This window comes from Nylanderia fulva, unplaced genomic scaffold, assembly GCF_048542155.1.
Source record: "Nylanderia fulva isolate GAGA-0341 unplaced genomic scaffold, ASM4854215v1 Scaffold30, whole genome shotgun sequence".
Taxonomy (NCBI): Eukaryota; Metazoa; Arthropoda; class Insecta; order Hymenoptera; family Formicidae; genus Nylanderia; species Nylanderia fulva.
Genome location: NW_028190369.1, coordinates 2,650,318 through 2,671,442, shown reverse-complemented (window position 1 = coordinate 2,671,442; position 21,125 = coordinate 2,650,318). Strand labels below are relative to the sequence as shown.

The 21,125-nt window shown below is 33.5% G+C and overlaps 1 protein-coding gene across 3 annotated transcripts in view; it reads left to right on the top strand.

The window, feature by feature from the left end:
* ssh (Protein phosphatase Slingshot) overlaps positions 1-21,125 on the top strand; it is a 117,171-nt gene that overhangs the window by 90,610 nt on the left and 5,436 nt on the right. For all 3 annotated transcript variants that reach the window (XM_029302299.2, XM_029302298.2, XM_029302300.2), the window contains 3 exons: positions 18,657-18,851; positions 19,608-19,877; positions 20,277-20,833. In XM_029302299.2, coding sequence (XP_029158132.1) covers positions 18,657-18,851; positions 19,608-19,877; positions 20,277-20,833 — 1,022 coding nt within the window. The remainder of the gene's footprint in view (positions 1-18,656; positions 18,852-19,607; positions 19,878-20,276; positions 20,834-21,125) is intronic.

Below are 21,125 nucleotides of genomic sequence, written 5' to 3'. Positions count from 1 at the left end.
GAACTCTCGGCTGAGATTTTTTTATCAATCTGAACTCCTGTCTATGAATCGCTATTGCTGTCACTTTTTATGCGGCACCTTGACACAGAATTTCTCAACTGTCGGTCGTCGCGACAGATTACGAATACTCCGCTAAGTGTACCAGTTGGTACCAGATTGCGGTTGTATCTAATACATATATATTTGATAGAAAGCTTTTTTATCTGCAAACAGCATTTAATATAGATAGCAATTAACGATAATTAATACATTCTTTTGTTGGAAAAGAATATATGTAAATATAAAAGCTTCTGCAAGTTTGATACAAGTTTTAAGAAGTTTAATGGAAAGAGAAAGGGATTTAAAAATAGTTTCTGTGAGTATAAGTTCAATGACCAATCAATTTTATATTGCAAAGAAATCCAATAATATATCTACTAACTTTTACATTATGATTAATCTTATAATTTATATAAGATATATTCATTATATCTTGTATTTTATTGGATAAAAATAAATTATTATCCTGTTCTACATACATACTTGATTCAGCGGCTGACGATCCGTGATCTAGTTTTTGTTTTGATCAGTGCAAAACGTGTCATTGACTGGTTTCCAGGTCGTGGCAATGTAGCAATGTGTGGTTGAATGTCCAGCAAATGAGTCAAGCACTCTTCGTCTTCTTGCGATCGCGCGAATATATTCCGCGTAAAGATTCTTTTGACGTTCAAACTTAAATTAGCGTCGATCTGTGAATAAGTTTGCGAATCGTGTCTTATCTCTTTGATACGCGGCAGCTCATTAGTCAACGAGATCAATTAATGAATTTAAAATACGATAAGACGCCAAAAGGAAGGCGCAATCTTTTATAGCTCCGGCAAAGTAAGAAAGAAGCCTTCTCATCGGGAATCAATGAACTGCGAGTGGACAGCCGGTCGGAACCGGTTTCCGGCCGGATGACGAACATGAGAACTCGAAATGACACCTCGCTCTATGATGAGGCTGCCGGCACTCGTATGGCGGCGATTTTCATCATCTATGAGATCGCCGCTGCACCACGATAATTCCGCGAACATGTTTCGAGATTTGTCTAAAGAAATCGGATTTATTTGTTTGCTGTATACGTTCGCGTTACAAGCATTTTTTTCAATATACAATAAATATTAAAATTATCATTCAGAAGAAAGTTGCTAATTTTTAATAAAAATTTATTATTTTGAATTAGCACAAAAATTGAAATTTTAAATAATTTGATTTAATAAATCAAAAAGATTATATTTGAAAATAACATTTCATATATAGTTGTATATAAAGAAACTCATATTACAAAATAAACTAGCACTATTCACTGATTTATTGTACAATTCTGATGACTAATAAATTTGCGCATATTACGTATTTTTAATATTTTTTAAATAATTAAGCTTTACATATATTTATATTATAAGAGAAGAATTAAAATATATTTAATTAGTATATATAAAAATATATATTTAGTCTTATTTCTCGATTCAGATATTTATAATACGAAATAATAAGTTAATTGCTAAATGGAAATTTTTAAAAGGAATCGTATGAGAGATAAACAGGATTAAAGTGGTAAATTTTTTAAATGTAAAGTCTTATTGAAACAAAGTCGATAACAAGTTACAGCTCTTATCGTGCGACGTCGACACGCATGAATGATCTCGTTACCACGATCTCGCGAATGCGTTTCCTCGTCGATCCAAGAGACATCGGCGCGAGAGATGCCGTCAATTACCGGCAAGATTAACCGGTCGACAACCTAACCGGGGTTCGACTTTTGCTGCTCCTTGTTTTATATTTCGTGCGGAGGTTGTCGACTCCGATTCGCGCGTTTTCACTTTTTGTCAGAGAAACCACCGTGCCGATTTCAACGTAAAGTCGCTTTCACGTCGTCCGATACTGACGCGATTTATCGTTGTCGGAATAGTCATAGTATCCGTTATGTTTCTTGAGCCTGGAAAAGTGATACTATTTTGTTCAGATACAAAGCACCAGGTGTACTTTCTGGTATTATATGAAAGTGAAACATATGTGAATATTTCTCTCTTGAAAAGTATCTCGAAACACTCGTGTTACTTCCAGTATCGTTTTACAAATTAAATTAGCAGATGACACGTCTCAGTTTTTATTAAAAAGTCATCATATCACCCACATTACTGAATAGTATACTAATTCGTCTTGTAATATGGAACTTTGATAGGTAGAAAAAATTGAAGAATGGAACACACATTTAGTGGAAGATAAATTTATTTTATACAACTATTTTCTAGTTAAACAACTATAACATATATTTAATACTATAGGTATATGCATTTTATAGTTGTTTAACACAGAGAGAGAAAGAGATTTCTTCACTCTCACTTTATATGTTGTTCCGTTCTATTTGAAATAAGGCACAGGATTAATCCGCATAAATTTCGTTATCGCAATCGTTGTTGCTCACTTTGCGTCATAGTTCAGTGCATAAGTGCAGACCGCATGTATGTACGTTTGCACGCACGCTTGCACGTTCGCTTACAAGGCCGTGATATACAGTGCTTAATAGAATTCGTGTGTCTGTTGTGTACGCAGAGGGACGAGCGATAGCTCCATTCTCTCATCTGCATCGCATTGATGGCCGCGTTTCCCAGATAACTGAAGCGAACTCGAGTTTCCATTACCTCATCGGCCTTAGTTACCCTGCTTTCATTATCGTATCTCGATTTCGTATATAATAAAAGCAGAATAGTATTGAAGAAAGTACTTTGTACTTTAGCAAAATGTTAAGGGAATGCTGAACATGACTGTTTTACCGACTTTTAGTTCAAGGATTTTTCTTTTTATTGGCTATACAGATTGAAAAATCCTTCTCCACAATTAAAGTACTGATAATAATGAACGGGGAGCGCTGTAATTTTGTATAAAAAAAATAAAAGTTAAAAAATTACAGTTTTTTTATCGGTCTCTTGCATCAGCGTTTCACAATACTTATTTAATATAAAAGTTTTGCAGTTTATTTGTACACAAAATATGGCGTTCCCAATAGAAATGACATGAAAGAATAATACAGAAGTAATAAAAATGAGATTAAAAGCCTGTATCAAAAGATTCGTACTTGAATTAATTATGTACGTAGGTATATTTGCGTGCGGAATCGATGGTGAGGCATAAAACAGCAAAAATTAGTTGCCGGATAACGCTCCCCATTTATTATTATCAGTACTTTCATTGTGGAGGATTTTTCAATCTGTATATTCAATAAAAAGTGAACCTAATCTAACTTAAAGGCGGTAAAACAGAACAACGGCAGCATCTCTTTAAGAGCAGTTATATTAAAAGAGGAATATTAGACTGTTAATTGATGTCTCGACGTTTTTTTACAATGATTGTTAACTCAGGTTTAAAATGATCTTTCCGTACGTTAATTGTGAATCACCCTGTATCTATCAGTACCATCTTCCTCATGTCAATCGTCGGTGCGATATAGCTTTTCAAGCAACTATTCCGAACTTTCGCCACCCAGTCCTAACTCGCGTCTATTGTGGCCTTCTCTTGTTCTCCCTGTCATATCGAGTTTCCTTCGCAAGGGCGTGCTGGGGAGATAACTTTCCGAACTGATAGAAGAGAAGGCCGAATAGATGATAACACCCTCTCTTGGCAGCGTCCCTTTCATTGCGTAATCGCGATAACATGATGTATGGTTGATATCGGCAGTACGAAATCACGATCGATTCGAATATCTGCGTGTATGTCTATTGTCTGTAGCTTTCAAATCCTTTTTTATTTTTTGACTTGTCTATTTTTAGCATTTGCATAAACTAGAGGATATTTTAATTGTGTGCAAAATAATTTAAAATATTTATTGGAATATTTAGTTCGATACATAGAAAAGTTAATTTAAAAGGTAAACAATAAATCAACTTGCAAAAAAGTAAATTATATAACATTGTTACGAAACCATTCTCGCAATCAAAAATTTCGCAAACTCTTCAAATATTTATTTTGACAATTTTGCACAAGTTTATAATTTTATACCATATTATAGAAAAGCTTGATAATTTTTTACATGTGGAAAGATAAGTTTAAGAAATAATACAGACACTCCAAAAAATAAGAGAGAGGATTACAAAGTTTATAGATACATAAATAATGACTTTAATTGAATATTGCTCTGCTCTTCATTTAGCTATATTATTACGACTTTTTTAAGTCTTCAGTTATTACTTACTTCAGTTGTCAGTATACATATATATTTCACGAAAATAATTCATAGATTTTTTAATTTTAAGCGAGGTGCACCTTTCTCTCTTCTTTCTCCACTGATTCACACTAAGTATCGGATCTTGTGTAACAAACGACGACAAAGGGTCGTTAGAAGAGTAGGATTGGTTCCGGTTGGAAAGCTGACCGTTATCCCATTACAGACCGGTAGCCTTCTCCGTGTTCGTCCAAAGGTAGAAAATATGTCACCGTATACATCCTTCGCCGAGTTCACCTCGTACTAGAAGTCGATCTAGCTCGGAAGCTTAGCCACGAGCGTTCTTTTGTATCATATGGTTCTTCTTAATTTTTTTAGCCTCTTTTCAAAATCCCTTTTAATATCGCGCATTTGCGGATATCAGCGGAAATTAATGTACGATTTTTCGCGCTTTAGAATCGATGTACATGTATAAACGAACGTGCACTTATTTCTGTACAATATAATTACAAATTTCCTCGCTTTTAGAATCGCCGATATCCTCGCCACGAGATAATCGAGATAGGATATAAGATTGATTTTTACCAGATATCTGGAATCTTTCGATCGCACGCTCTTACCGGAATAATAAAAATCTCACGAAGCAAATTACGGGTTTCAATAGGTTAATCTGTATATATATTATATACTGTTTTTGTTTTACTTTATTTAAATCTCGGGGGATTTCTCACTGCTTCCATAGTTGCGCACGGTGGAAACCAAAAGTGCAACGCGCGATTCGGCCGCTGCGCCATTTAATTGTTTTTCACGGTCCGATGCATAGGATCCGGCTGTAGGAGACTGCATGCCGGGTGTTGGTAGAGAGAAAGAGAGGAAAAGAGAGAGAGAGAGAGATCCTTATCGGAGGCCGACAGGCCGCTGGTTAACGCCTTAACCGAGGTGGCACCCGTTGATGTCACCGCCGGCCGTTCTCGCTGCGCTCCCGTGCACGAGCGTGCAGCATAATCGTTTCCATTCCTTTCACTGTTGTTGCCGCCACCTGGGGAACAGGTTGTTCGGGAGACGCGACATGCTCGCGTATTTTTTGTCGCGCGATCGTAAGATCGAAGGAGAGAGAATGGTGCACCGTATCTTCGAGAAATTCATCGGTCGTACAGTTTGAATTAAATTAACGTCTGCGAAATTAATTGATATCTGTGGCTTTTCTTGTACATACAGAGTGTTTGACATAAGGTGTCACACCGAAAATATATACAAGTAGATCCTGTTATTTGGAGAACATTTTTTCTCAGCAAAAATATTGAGGCATCAATAATTTTTGAGTTATAAGCGATTGAATATAAAGGGTTTTTCGCAAACTAAGCCTTGTGGCAATAAAATATTAACAAAACCATCTTTTTCAATTAATTTCAAGCGGAGTTTACTTTAATAAAATTTTAATTTAAGGTTTAGTTATAAAGATACATGATGGCAAAAATTAGGAACCTGCAAAAAATGATGCCTTCCCTTGACATTTTTGCTGAGGAAAAATCGTCTTCAAATAACGAGATTTACTTGTATATTTTCAGTGTGACACTTTATCAGGCACTCTGTATAACGAGAGAACGTGACGCTTTTTTATAATCATGATGCACTTCAAAGTATCTCTTATTTTTGACGATGAAGAGAAAAGCCTTACGAAGAAGTTGTAAAGTCTAATTAATGTTTCCAACAAAGAGAGAGATTGTAGAATTTATTATCGATATTTTTAATGATATGTCATTTTAGTGCGGTTATTGAGAAAATAAGATTATCAATGCAAAAAAATGCAAATTGCGAAATGCAAATTAATGCGCGAATATTGAGAGCAAAATGCAAATGCGCGAGATATTCGGATATTTTCTCAGCTTTCTCGCGATTATGTATAGGTTCTACCGCAAAAGTTATTAAATCTAGATCGCATTGAATGTCTGTGTTTGAAAGAAATTGATAGATATTTATGAGAATGTCAAAAAAATTTGTCGTGAGCATATTAAATTGGATTTATTATCAAGATGTATTTCAGGATTGTACATATTCAGAATTATATTCGAATAATTTTTCGACGATCAAAATATGACGCGGAAAGTTTTTTCCAATTAAAAATTTTGTATATTATTTTTTCTTCATCAAATAATATATCCATTACTTTTATTTTTATTTATTTAGTCGTTCGTCATTTTTTTACTGGATTGTAGGATTTTATTCTTCTCGAATAAATAAGCAAACATTTTATGTTGACTCGCATCATGTATGTTGGATCTGAAAGCGCGATAAATTCGTTCGAACGATCTGCCAGTTTCCTATTATAGATATTCTTGAAGAGAATATATCTCGGAGGCTCATGAGAAATATTTTTTTTAAAAGCGTTATCAGCATTTTGCGATGGATCGTGAAAATTAATGAATTATTCTGATATATCGCATGAGAGATTATCGCGTTAATAAAAATATATCGATATGCAAGAACCACGCACTTTTCAACGTCGCTTATCTAGAATCGCAAGCACGTTTACCTGTATTGATGATCTTGATCGCCGATTTGCTTTCCAATTTCAAGCGTGCGATCCGGCTCGTAGGCTGCGCTCGATATATTCCTGAAAGACATAACGCCTTATTTGTTTGGGGATAATCGCGGTCCACGGGCGAGAGATCTCTTCTCTACACCCGTTCTTCTGTCGTAAATAGCGCAAGCCGACAATGCCGAAATGGATTTGCCGCGTTGCCGGTAACTTTCGCGATAGCCCTATAGAGGTTTCAGGAAAAGGGGCCGCGAAAGAGAAAAAACGACTACGCACAAAGATTTCCGCAGCGATTGTTCCACTTTTGCCCGACGGCCGTAAAGATCCATCTTCGGGTCGTTTTAACCGCAAAATAGGAATAATAAGCCCGTAACAGAAGTCGAGCGAATAAGCGTCCTCTCTTTACGACACCTCGATGCACTTTCTTCGTTCCGGATGCGGATAATGCCGTTCTCGAAACAGCAGTTTACGATGCAATTTACATACTAGAGAATATTTCTATAGACTAACTTTCAGAGTCGTTGTCAGAACAATATCGGCATTATTTAGCATTTTTTCTACACAAGACGCCCAGAACAGTTTTGCATTAAATCGAGCTCTTCTTTTCAGTGAAAAGATGTTGAGATTCCGTGAATTATATATGATTGAATCTTGAAACATTTGAAAATGCAAATAATGTACTTTCATATGATTAAAGGTTTCAACTTTTTCTTCAATAAATTTTATGTGCCAGAGAAAACAGAAAGAGGAAGAGAGAGTATCTTTTCAGAAAATCGATTAAACTGACCAAATTTATTAACAAATATAGAACATTTATTTTTTGTTTATTGTTGAAGTTATTTATAATTTAAGTACGATATCTTCTACTATTTTTGCCAAAATCAATGGCAACCGATGCCCCAGTTGATAAGTGCTCCGTTATCTCTTGTTACTAATGCGATTTACAGCATTATTAATCAGCAATGTTAGATATGATTTGGCAAGCAAATCCTTCACGTGCTAAATGAATTTAACATTTAGGCAAATGATAGATCGTCTTCTGCTTGGCGGTCTTTATTCACTAGACTAGTAAAATTTCAAAAGGAAATTAATCATCGAGATATTAAATCAGATATGCGTGGACAATGTGCAATTTATCTTCGCATGATATTCAAATAAAATTTTTTTTTTTTTTTTTTTAATATATTTGAATATGACTTAAAGAATATTCGAGAAGATAAATTTAAGTGTAATCAAAAGTTTGATCAGGAGTCTACTAGTGACTTCTTGCACTTTCTTGACATTATGCAACTCAGCGTAAAGGATATCGACATTCGAATCAGCTCTCACTGTACTTATTGTTGAAAACTTACGTAATTTTTCTAAAACCTGTTACTGATATTCTATTATTTTCTGCAAAGTCATGTGAACACGGTTCTCAATAACTTTTTAATTATTATCTCTATGTAATATGATTGGAAATGATAAAAAGAAATAAGGAGTTACCTCTAATGATATTGCATTATCATGATAAATTAGATGTTATATTACGTATATTTATATCATGTTCGATATTTATCTCTATTGTTATTATCATATCTTCAACAACCGATGTCAAATTTCATGTGCAAGTAGAAAGAAGATTTTAAACACGTGAACATCTTTTTCTCTTTCATAAAAATTGATGAAAATGTAAATTTTAAAAATATTTTATCTAGACTAAATATTAACATTTATAGAAAAAATTACGAAGCAAGAGTTTGTCAACTGATTTGTTTGAAGAATAAAATAAGCCTTCAAAAAAGTGAGGTATTACATGTGTCACATGTAACAATCTGTACTTTGTATGTAAAAATAATTATTTGTAGGAAAATTCTTTGTGTTCTGCTCGCAACGGTTTTAAATAATTCATGGTGCCTTTGAGAACTGGTTGAACACAGAGAAAGAAGCAGCAGGTGCATCTGCTGCTTCTGTGGCAAGTTACATCTGCGTCTCGCGATAATCAGACTGATTCCCTTCATTGTTCCATTCTTCAATATTATTATTGCATTATTTACGAATCAGTTGAATTTTCTTTTTTATTGCGACTTTATACTGTTTGTGCAAATAAAAAACGTATCCAAAATTTTGCAGAAAAATTGCTAATATGTTTCTCTTTAGCATATTATCTATTTTGCACTGCATTTTAAAATTCACGGTAATTATTTTCTTTAATTAATTTCATTATAAATTTTTACATATATTTTTTACGATCATATTGAATGATATTCAGGCTCAAAAACTCATTTAGTTTCATGACAATTGGGATGCATTTATTAGTCTAATTTTTGTTTAAATTATAATTTTTACAAACAATATTAAATATATTAATTTATATTCAAATATAAGCGATACGTGAAAATAAGTTCAAACATTACATCTGCCGGGATTAATAAAATCTTTGTTTGCTCTTATGACACGGCAAAGTCCGGAATAAACGAGAGGTATTTGTTGTTGACGGTCGACCAACGCGCACCAGACAGTGCGTTTTTGTGATCGAGTTTTGTTCCAAATCGGGGCCTCCTGCATGGCCTTGCGAACCCTCGTCAGGGGGCTTAATACAGGGTGCTGTGTATTTTGTACAAAGGAAACGAGAGACGCGTCTGTCTGAGCCTCGTAGGGGCAATTCTGCGACCTAGACAAGAATAACTCGGCAAGGTCGGCACGATTGAGAATATGCTGATATTCTGTATTTTTTATATAACGTCGTTCTTTGTCCTATCTATTTCTGTGAATTATTAGCAGTTTCAGGAAGGCGATTTCCCATTCACAATCGAATCTTTCTTAATGTTTGGAATTTTCCTAAACAAGTAATTCGGACTTGTTCGTTTTTGTCTTTATATCGATTATATGGATTCTTTAGAAATAGAATTGCTGTGAATGTATAAGAAGAAAGATTTAAAAAATTTTAAGTTTTTTAAAAAAATTTTATAATAGAAGAGACAGTAAGAAACTTGGAGGGAAACCTGGAAAAAAATTAAACTTACGGAAACTATGAAAAATTTGTGTAACTTATCGTTGCGGTGGACACAGAAACAAAGTGAAAGATTACTTGACTGAAATATCTGCTAATAAAAAAAAGAAATTTTTACAAAGAAAAAGTTATTTTAAAAGTTTTTACTATATATTATATTGTATAGGTAAAAACTTCATATATGTGTGTATCATGTGTATCAAGTTTTATTAAATCAACTTTAACTTAACTTTTTGAAATTTGAAACTAAAAGGAAAAGAATGCTATGTTAGGAAAAATTTATTCTCGAGATATTAAAATTGTTTGATTTATCTGGTTTTTTGGATTAATTAATTTCATTAGGAAATAATTTTGATAGAGATTGATACGATGCGCGCTAATTCTGCTATAAAATTGACTTCACATTATGCAGTTTTAATTGAGAGAATTTTGAGAATATTTCGAAAAACGCATGTTTTCACTCAATTATTTTTGGTTTTGTTAAGGAAGTATATGTTATGCGTGCAATTCTTTATTCGATTTACGTTTGAGCTTTCTCTTTTTCTTCATTTCGCGTTTCTCGGACTGCCTTGGCACGTATCCAGATGACAATTCACTTAGAAAAGCATTGTAACGTACAAAGTGACAGTACAATAACAAGTGATAATCGTATTTTGATCATTGTAAGACAGCTCTGAATTTATCTTAACGCTTGCGGAAACAGACTCGGTTCTCTATCATTATAATCTATGTATGTTTTAGCATATTACTATTTCCAAATATTTTACGCTGGTTTACATAATTTTGCTTGTTTTTCAACTTTTGCCGTTATAAACTGAATTATATAAATATTGTAAGAACGAAATAATTGAATAGTATTATAATATGGCATTAAATTATACTCAAAAATTATTTTATATAAAATAAAATTGTAACGTAATGTGTTAAATAAGTTTATATTTTAAATCTACGAAATCTTTTTTAGATAATTTTATATTTTATTTTTTTATATTGTAATGCCTTAAAGGGGACAATTTGCACACTCATACTAATATAAAAATGGTATGCGTCCTATATGTGTCAACAAACATTTCCTTTTATATACTTATTCGATGTACATAACAGGTGATCATGAAACAAGTTTAAAAGTGAGAGTGAAATAATGAGCATCTGCCAATTAATTAGTATTCTCTCAGCAGCTGGAATAATGTTCTCAATACGCGCGTGCTTAAAAAATACACCATAAAAGCAAAATAATGACAAGCGAGTACGCAGATACACATGTAATAATTCTTAATTATGAATAATAAGTGCATACAAATCATATCAATTCATTTACAAGCAAGCGAAAATATTTTTACGAGTTACACAATCGCATCTGTAACTTTTGCAAATTATTGTTACAAAATTAAAAAACAGAAAGAGAGAGAGAAAGAGGAATAGAGTAAATAAATAATACGATTTTGGACGAATATAAAATATTTTTTCTCTATTGATTACATGAGGATTTACAATTAATAAATGCATTATTGAATAGCAATGATTAAAATATACATTTGATATTTGACAGTGTCATTAGATTTCTTACTTGAAAAAGCCACAGTATACTACACGAGTATTTGTATAGGAATATTTTTCATCATACACACCTACAGCGGTAGAACACACGAGGCACGTATACGCATGTCTTGCGTATGCAATTAATATTCATCCTGTATAATTGGCTGTGTTACCTACTCTACGATTTGCGCGATGACAAGCTGTAGACAAGACGTATGAATGGTCTTTTTTGGCCCATGGCGTAACGAGATGAGCGTGCATCTTAAACATTCAGCTATTAAAATGTCTCTCCCTTCCTCTTTATCGGTTTCACTTGCCATACAAACACACATTTATTTTCAACCTTCTATATAACATTATAGCAATGTAATTTTATTTTTATTATTTTTCTTTTAGAGACGAGGATTGTTGGAAAGAATAATTTGAACAAAATTGACTTTACGTTCTCCAAATTCCGTCTTCTCTCCAGTTTCGTCGTTTAGTAATTGGTTTCTTTTCTAGTAGACTGTGCTTCGATCAAGATCGATTAATCGAATGTCGGATGCGTGTTGGCGATGACATCAAGTGGGATTCGGGACTTCTCGGTCCGTAACAGACGTTTCACCAGCCGTTCCATTTATGTTCTACCGATGACGCGACTCATTACAATTAATGATCATGTCACGCCTAGAGGCTCAGTCTGTCTCCCGCTGTTCTTCTCGTCGGGTGATCGTGTAAAAGCTCTCGCATCTTTAGACCGGCTCGTAATTCTCGGTTGTTTTAACGACCGTGGGAAACATTAATCTCGAATTTCTTAGTAAAAACGCAACTTACGTAGGTATAATAATTGTGGAAAATCTTGAAACCACATGATGATAAAGAGAACGTTATCGTGGGATATAAGTTGTGATCGCATCAGATACGTGTAACTCTTGAAAATATATATATAAATAGCGTAAGTATAAACGCATCGTAAATATACTTTTTCATGATTATTCATTTTAATTTTCAATATTTTGAAGTGTTAAATTCGGATCTATCAAATTCAAACATTTTTTATTTCGATTGGGAACGTCATGTTTTAACGAAAGTAATGAATCTTCAGTTTTTTGACAGTTTAAATCTTTATAGTACACCTTAACTTAAAATATACTTATTATTTTTTACGATTTACAAATAAAATATAGAAAGTATTGTTTAACTAGAAAAATATCGTTTACATAAGACGCGTGAGAAAATTCTATATATTAATGATAAGTACAGAGAGTTATATTCTTGAAGAGATTCAAGCCGTATATTTTTGGTGCGTTAACCCGTCGTTCTTATTGGTTCTCTCGTGCGAATTCGAAGGTGGCCATTACGTAAAAGTTTAATTATAGGATCCTGACGGCTCCTGTCAATGATCATCGCTCGTCGCGCAACATTTTTCTAGATGTTAATTGACGCGTGAAGACACACATGCGCGAATACACACACCTTTCCTTCTAGTAATAAATCTCTTGGTTTCCTACGCATCGTCAAGAAAACGGAAGCGGTCTTATCTAATCGTTGCCGAGTCGGCAGAAACCGTTTCTTGCATGGTATTTACTATGCCTGAGAAAGTGGCACACGTTTTCCCTTAACATTCGTCGCCAAAGGATTACTTTAAATCATTCGGCAATCAGTGAAATTGCAGAAATGACGTGAATGACTTGAACAATATTTAGAAATCTAATGTCTCTTTTTTTTCTTTAAACATTTTAAATCACATTTTGAAGATCAGGAATTATATCGTCAATATATTTTTATTTAAAAATCTTGAATTATAAACTGAAAAGAAAGATTTATGTGTGACTTTTTTATTTTTACAATTAAAGTGTTGAACATAAGCAAGAACATATTTAAAAAATAAATATAATTCTTTAATTGAAATATAATTTTTTGAAGTTACAACTTGCTCTTTTTTGTGCATATTTGTTGTTTCAATTTATGTCTACGTAAATCAATATTATTTAATGAAATTACTTTAATTCGAAATACAATAAAGGGCATACGCACGCGTGTATAAATGGCAAGAATTGTTTGTGTGAATTTTCTCATTTCTGAAGCTGTTATTCAAGATGCCCGACACAGGTATTGCCGATATACCCTTAGCGAAATTAATCTGCCCTTTAAAGGTCAAAGAAATTGCAAGGCTGACGGTTGCCTCCTTCGTTTGAAGCATTGTAAGAACTTATAGAGATGAAATTTATTACTCGCACGGCTACCTAACGAAGGTCAAGGTATCAATAGGTCAAGCCGCCCCCTCTTCAGAGGTCTCTTAATAATGCTGCTTTGCGATCGGTGGAGCAGATAAAATGACGAGATGTGCGATGCACGTTTCATCATCATCCGCAAATAAATTGTAGATCAAAACCTAGATCAAAAGTATTACATGGCAACGTAGCATTCGTAAAAAAAATGCTAAATGCTCGTGTTACATCGACCTAAATTTTGGTGTACGTTTTTAATCGATTGAACGGTTTATTCGTGATCGTTTCACGAAAATGGAAAATAGGACATCCGTGAATATCGCGCATACTAAATCGCATTTAAACTATATTTAAATTTACTTAAACTATAAAATCTAAGAATTTGATATATCTGGATGTTCAAGCATCACGAAACTTTAGCTATAACTTATGAATTATTAAAAATTAAAGAAGTTGACTTTTGACTTGTAAATCAATTATTTTAATCAAATTTTTATTTTAGATTTTGTGTTACTCTGTTTCAATATCAAAAAGAAAGAATTATATACGAAAAAATAATATATTAATAATATTTTATATTAAATTTTTAATAAAGGAAAATATTGGTTTAAAACAGAAATTTAAGACAAAATAAATGTGAGATAGCATATATACGTCTTCTTTTTTTCTGTTGATTCATAGCATCTCATAGATATATGACACGTGGGAATCAGACAGATGTCTACAAAAAGAAGCTTACCTTCGAACAACTTCGATCATCTGTGTGCTGTTGAAGAAAAATCTGTATTTGTAAAATGTGGATACTTTGCATAGCTTACTCACTTAAATTTTTCTTACGTAGCTTCTTTATTTCTTGACTACTTCTTCCTGCATGACTGGTATTTCCAATCCAACATATTTAGCATCATCATTGTAACTTAGCGTATGCCGTTACTCTTCATTTGCAATTTTATATTCTATTCGATTTAACATGTTCGTTTATAAAAGATTGTTTCTGCGAAAGAATAATTGAAGTCCTATAGGAATATTAAGTTCTTGTCAATCTTGTGACAAAGAATAAAAATCAGAATTTTGTTTTTTTTAAATTGAATAATTAATTAATTAGTTTCTCTTTTCGTACATTGAATTAAATCAAAACAAAATAATCTTATTTTTTAAATTGATTTTATCTTACGTTCTGTTACAAATCTTTAAAAAGTATTACATTTTATATAAGCATTATAATACTTTCTACATAAATTATTATAGAATATTATTATATTTTTAATAATTATTTATTAAATGTGATATGCAGTATATTTCGTTAATTTTCAACATTAGTTTATATCGAAAAATTTTCCAAGTCTTAGTTGTGTTTTTAGTTCTGTTGATCATGACTCATTATTTGATTATCTGATTCTACTATATCGAAAGCAATTACCTAGAATGTAGTAAAGTATTTATCTGTGTATTTATCTATCTTATTCCTCTATCTTATTTTTTTCCATTGTTTTTTTTTTTTAGAACCGGTCTTTCTATAAAATTGAAGGAAATCGGTCATTTCAGACTATTTACTTTTAAATAAATCTCATTAAGTCTTATTGTTAAGAAGCAATTCACTATTTTTTTGACAACTTAACAATGTATGATATCATTATTAAGTCATACCTCAAAGACTATATTTGTTTTTAAAGAAAATTGTTTACTTTTTTAAAAATTTGTTTAGAGATAAATAGTAGATTAAATTTCTTCATTATCTTTAAATTTCTATTAAACTTTTATTTCCTCAACAAGTATAATTACGATCTTTTCGTAGTTATACTTGTTTCGACTTGTTCAAAATTGATAAAATGTTTTTAAAACTTAAAAGTTTTTTTTTGCTGTAATGAGAAAGAAAAGAAGAGAGAACACATACACAAACACACAAATTTATACAATTCTTGTATACTATTTGATACGTATATCTAATATATTTTTAAAGTAATAAACTTTGAAACAATTTTAAAAAAATTTCACAACATTTGATTTTAATTTTACGAATCAACTATACGTAATAAAGCATATAGGAAATGTAGTAGCATTCGTCAAACAGGGAACAGCGGTCATCGAGTGATGTCTCAATAATGAATCCCGTCGCTATCGAGTCAATGTTCATTGTACTTTCGTAGCGGTTTTCTAGCAATAAGCTTATGGTCAGCTTTCCCGATAGCAACCCGCGAAACCCACTAGAAACCGGCAGACTTCCTGGATGTTGGAATCCTTGGAACTTTATGACTTTAGTTTCTACGGTGGTCTTCAACTTTATCTTCCTTTACACGCGAGAACCGCTAGAAGCGTAAATTCTCGAGATAGCGTGTTTAAATATATTTCTAAACTGAAATTTTATTAAACTGTAATCGATATATCCTTTTGCTCCGTCATCAATTTGTTCTCCCGAAGCGGAATGGAATGCAATGAAAGACCTGCATCTTCAGTTTTAATCGAAATACGTTTTAGAAGAACGTAAATGTTTCTGTAGTATATACTTCTAAATTTTTGAAGTATCCAACTATGCTATATATTCGCATTATTTTATTTTAAAAAATACATTTTATTTTTAAACCAAGATTTCTGCTTGATTGATATGAATCTGATTAGGAAGGTGTGTATGGAGTTTGAGATGAGAAAATGAAGTTCTATAATTCCCTAGCTTCGGAAGCTATTTATACCTTTGCAAATTGTGATAATTTGGATTGCCGTGTTCAACATTCGGTTCGAAGCTAGTAAAGGACAGGCATCGCAATTACGGGATTAGATCGCGAGAGGAAGACGCCGCGAGGATCACTAAGACCTCCAACTGCGTGAAGCAAGAATAATCGGCGTTCCGTAAGGTTTACGTTCCGATGATTCTGTCGAGAACACTGTCGACTTCTTTGTGGCAAAGGGGGATATCTTCGATCACGCTTTCTTCTTATGTGACGGCGCTGTCATGGTCGAGTGCCGACGGTAACGACGTTCGAGATTTCTTCGTTTCTCAGGACGGTCGCGGAACGTCATCAGAAACATTTGTCAAGTGGTTTCTCGCGTTGTAACAAGCCGGAAAAAAAAGAGAAAAATTGTATTCCGTGCGAGCGATTTTAATCTCGAAGAGATTATTCTCGCGGGATGAATGGAAAATAATCAATCAAGGATAATAATGAAAAATCGGGTTTTCTGCAACGATGAATGAGGCAAGATTGTATCTATAGCAATAGCTTTTTGTCAGCTTCATTATATTACACTTCTAAGATCTGTTGTAATTTTTAACTTGAGTCTTTTAATTTCAATAACATTTTTTAGTGTATAAATAAAATGTAAATCTATTATTTATAAAAAATTATGCGAGAAACCACTGTGATGAATTTTGATCTGCTTGAATTAATATAAAATTATACATATATGAAATATCAAGCAAAGTTTGATGAAAATCTTAAAAACTTATCATTATATACTACATTTTTCAATTTATGCAATATAATTTGCGCGAGTAATAAGAGTCTCTGTGAGAATTATCGGATAAACAAGGCGGGGATAATGTTTATCATGCAGGAAATCCCTTTTCCTCATCTGGAGGAAGCGATTGAACTGGTTTATATGTATATCGATTTGAAGCGGAAACCGGTTAGCGAACGCGGCCAAGTTTAAAAGAAAGAAACGAATCAAAATACATACCTACTTTTAGAATCACACAAATAGAGAAATACTTTGAAGTATATCTATCTACGTGCGTTTTTATAATTGCGCGACTTATACATTACTTTTTTCTGAATACAATCGGTTGTAGAACAAAATAGAAACGAACAGAGCGAATTGTGAAAATAAACTTTCAACATTATTTATATTTTATATGATTTTATACGTACATATCGCTGTATGATAGCACTGTAAGATTTGTGCTTTATTAGAACGAGAAGCAACGAGCGAGTTTCAACGCGATGCTCAGCGAACTATATCGATGACATCATATATGTATATGAGTCTCCACATACGAACTGATCATTTAGCAAATGTCGCAACTCAAATTTGCAACGCAGTAATCTCGATCTCAATAATAATCGTGTGCGCAGCCTATTCGATTTTGAGCAAAAATTCCCAAGTGTCATTTACACGGAGAGAATTTTCTCTTAGAATTTACCCTGAAAAGCCAAAGTCAAAGAATTTTATAAGAGCTTCTCTCATTAATATTTACTACAATAAAAATATTAACATGTACAATTAATCGAACATATTTTATATCTTATTGTGATAAATATTAATCACAGAGAAACTGTTATAAAATTTTTCCAGTACCATGTCCCACGATTATCGTGATTTTCAGAGTAAATTCTAAGAGAAAATTCTCTCTGTTTACGTCACTTTTCAAAAATAGTGATTGTATCAAAAATTACATTAAACTTCAATGTCTATTCAAACTTTTCGCAATAGATTGCATCTCGCGCCTTTAAGAGACTTCAAGCGAGACGTTCTTATTCTCAAGCAATTGGCTAATATTTTTTTTTATCTGTTGCCTTACGCAGTGAGCGATTACGTCGTGAGAATCATCGCCGAATAGAACGGGGGCGAACGGGAAAGTTACTACTACTTACGGTAATTTTTCAAGGGGTACATATAATATTTCTCGCGATGTGCAAGATCGACTCTCGCTGTCCGACAAAATCCGGAACACAAAGCTATTTCTTGTAAATCGTCCGCCGTTTTAGAAAGTACCACAAGTGTTTTCTTTGTTCTCGCAAATGCTCGTAACTTTCCGTCGATTTCCGAAGACCCCGCTGACAGATCTTTTGCCTCTTCACGCTTACGAAATGTCACACAGAGAGAATTTTCTCTTAGAATTTACCTTGAAAAAGCATGGTAATCGTGAGACAATTTCTATTATTTCCTATTGAAAGAATTTTATAAGAGTTCTCTGATCAATATTTACTGTAATAAAAATGTTAATATCTCATTGTAGTAAATATTAATAAGAGAAACTCTTATCAAATTCTTTCAATACCATGTTGTCTCACGATTATGCACGATTGTGGAATTGCAGCAGCAGTAATTTTGGCTGATCTAAGAAAAAGAAACGTAATGTACTAGGGGAAGACGAGATCAAATGACGGAATGAGTAAACAAAACAAGCCCTTTCTGTGCGAGCATCGTTTTAATTTATTTTGCAGAATCCCTCTAACGGTCCCATCTTTTTGTCTTTTTCAGGTCGGCGTTGCAGACATTACACAAGGTGTCCGGCAAGGCACGCGAGCAAAACTATTTTCTAGGTGGACTGTCTCACGACTGGGTTAGCTACTATGAGCAACGCATCGAGAGCGATCGGTCGTGCCTCAACGAATGGCATGCCATGGACAATCTGGAGTCTAAGAGACCACCGTCACCGGACAGCGTGCGCACCAAGTGAGTCGATGGCAGACAGCCAAATAAATAGATGAAAATCCCGCGTTTCTTGGAAGAAATCGCGTGTTGCGGCTTCGTGTAGACATTCGATTTAGCTGGCGTCCCCGAAATCGATTCACGATGAACATATAAGACGACTCTTCTTTTCCCTTCTATCTTCCTCCCGGTCGAGAAACAGCTGGCCAGCGTGAATTTAACTTGGTGCCATGCCAGACTTGCTAGTTTTGTTGATGTCCTCTCTGCGGCTGTCTATGCGCCGCTTCGGGTCGCGTGCAATATAAGTGGAGCGTAACTTTATAGCTGTCCTTCAATTATTTCCAGTTTCTACCTCCGCCCGTCCTTTCGCGGACTCAGCTAAACATTTCGAGGTATTAGGTCATCCCGACTGTTGGATTCCAGTGTTATGAAATCTTCGAAATTATAGAGTACACGGGATGATATATGCATATTCGCAAGACTTCCGTTATGGTCTAATTCGCGGTTTCTTTATTTACGAGTCCTTTTTTAGAACTTGTATATCGTAAATAATTCTGTAAATTTTCCATCTATCATCTATATAGAATTGTGAAATAATTGTAAAATGGCTAGAAATCTGCAGCAATGCCTAACGTTTAGGAAAAATGATTTATACTACTTTGTATTAACGTAGAAATAAAATAATCATCATTTATCGATAGGCGATCATTTATTGTACATCTAATATATTTTGTCCGTATGATTAATTTGTTGATACCAACGATGTTTATTTTAATATAGACCCAGGGAGAGAGAGGAGACCGAGCGCGTGATTCGATCGACGTTGAAGGAGATTATGATGTCTGTCGATCTCGATGAAGTTACCTCCAAGTATATCAGAGGTCGACTTGAAGAGGATCTTGACATGGACCTCGGAGAATTCAAGCCATTTATCGATCAAGAGATGCTCACTATACTAGGGCAAATGGACGCGCCAACTGAGATATTTGATCATGTTTATCTCGGGAGCGAGTGGAACGCGAGCAATTTAGAGGAACTTCAGAAAAATGGGTACGTTTGCAAGATATCTTTTGCAAATACGATCGCAAGATATCTTCTGCATATTTTCGTATCATGCAAATTTTATACTCACTTCTAGTCTTGTGTGACGCGTTACATTTCTGATAGTTTATTCATAATTCAGTCAGCGATCGATTTTCCATATAAATAGAATTTATTAATTGAAACTGAGTTCTACTTTCAAGTATTATATATAGAATATTTTCTTGATAGAACCTTTATATAATATATTATAAATAGAAATAATTTGCATAATTATTATATAAATAGATATAATATAGATATAATATATTCATCATATGTAATTTATATATAAAGAAATAATTGTGTTATTTGGCATCTCCAATACTCTCTCTTGAGAGAATTTTAATTATTATCTTTTAATTTCAGTGTAAGGCATATCTTGAACGTTACTCGGGAAATTGACAACTTCTTTCCGGGCATGTTCACTTATCTAAATGTACGTGTTTACGACGATGAGAAGACGGATTTACTGAAGCACTGGGACAACACATTTAAATATATCACTAAGGCAAAAATGGAGGGATCTAAGGTGTTGGTGCATTGCAAGATGGGTGTGTCCCGGTCTGCCTCCGTGGTGATAGCTTACGCGATGAAGGCATATAACTGGGATTTCTCGCAAGCGTGGAAACACGTTAAGGAGAAACGCAATTGCATCAAGCCTAACAACAGCTTCCTTTTACAATTAGAAACGTATCAAGGTATTTTGGATGCGATGAAGAACAAGGAGAAACTCCAGAGGTCCAAGTCCGACACGAATCTGAAATCTCCCACGACCACGAAAGATCAGTCAAAAAAGGAGGAGAAATCGGATAATATAGAGAACAATATGCGGGAACTTTCGGGTTCAGAGTTGAAGAAGAGTAATCAGAGACCAAAGAGTTGGTCACCGAATGTCAAAGTCGTTGAAAATATGTTACCTTCCGGTAAGCAGTGTTTCCTATATTGATATATTTATTTAATCACTTGCGTTTCCTTAAACGAACATTTTTTTCAACGACGTCGCGATTATCTTATCAAAAATTTGATAATCCGTTTAATCATATTAGCTTGTTATCGAATATGATATCGTTGATTCATCGACGATAGTTGTGAATGATGAATATAAATATTACAATATGTTTTTTTATTTGATTTTTTAAACAAATTTTTATACAAATTAATTGCAATATATCGAAAAGAAAGAGAAATTGCGACGTGTAATTTATAATTGAGATA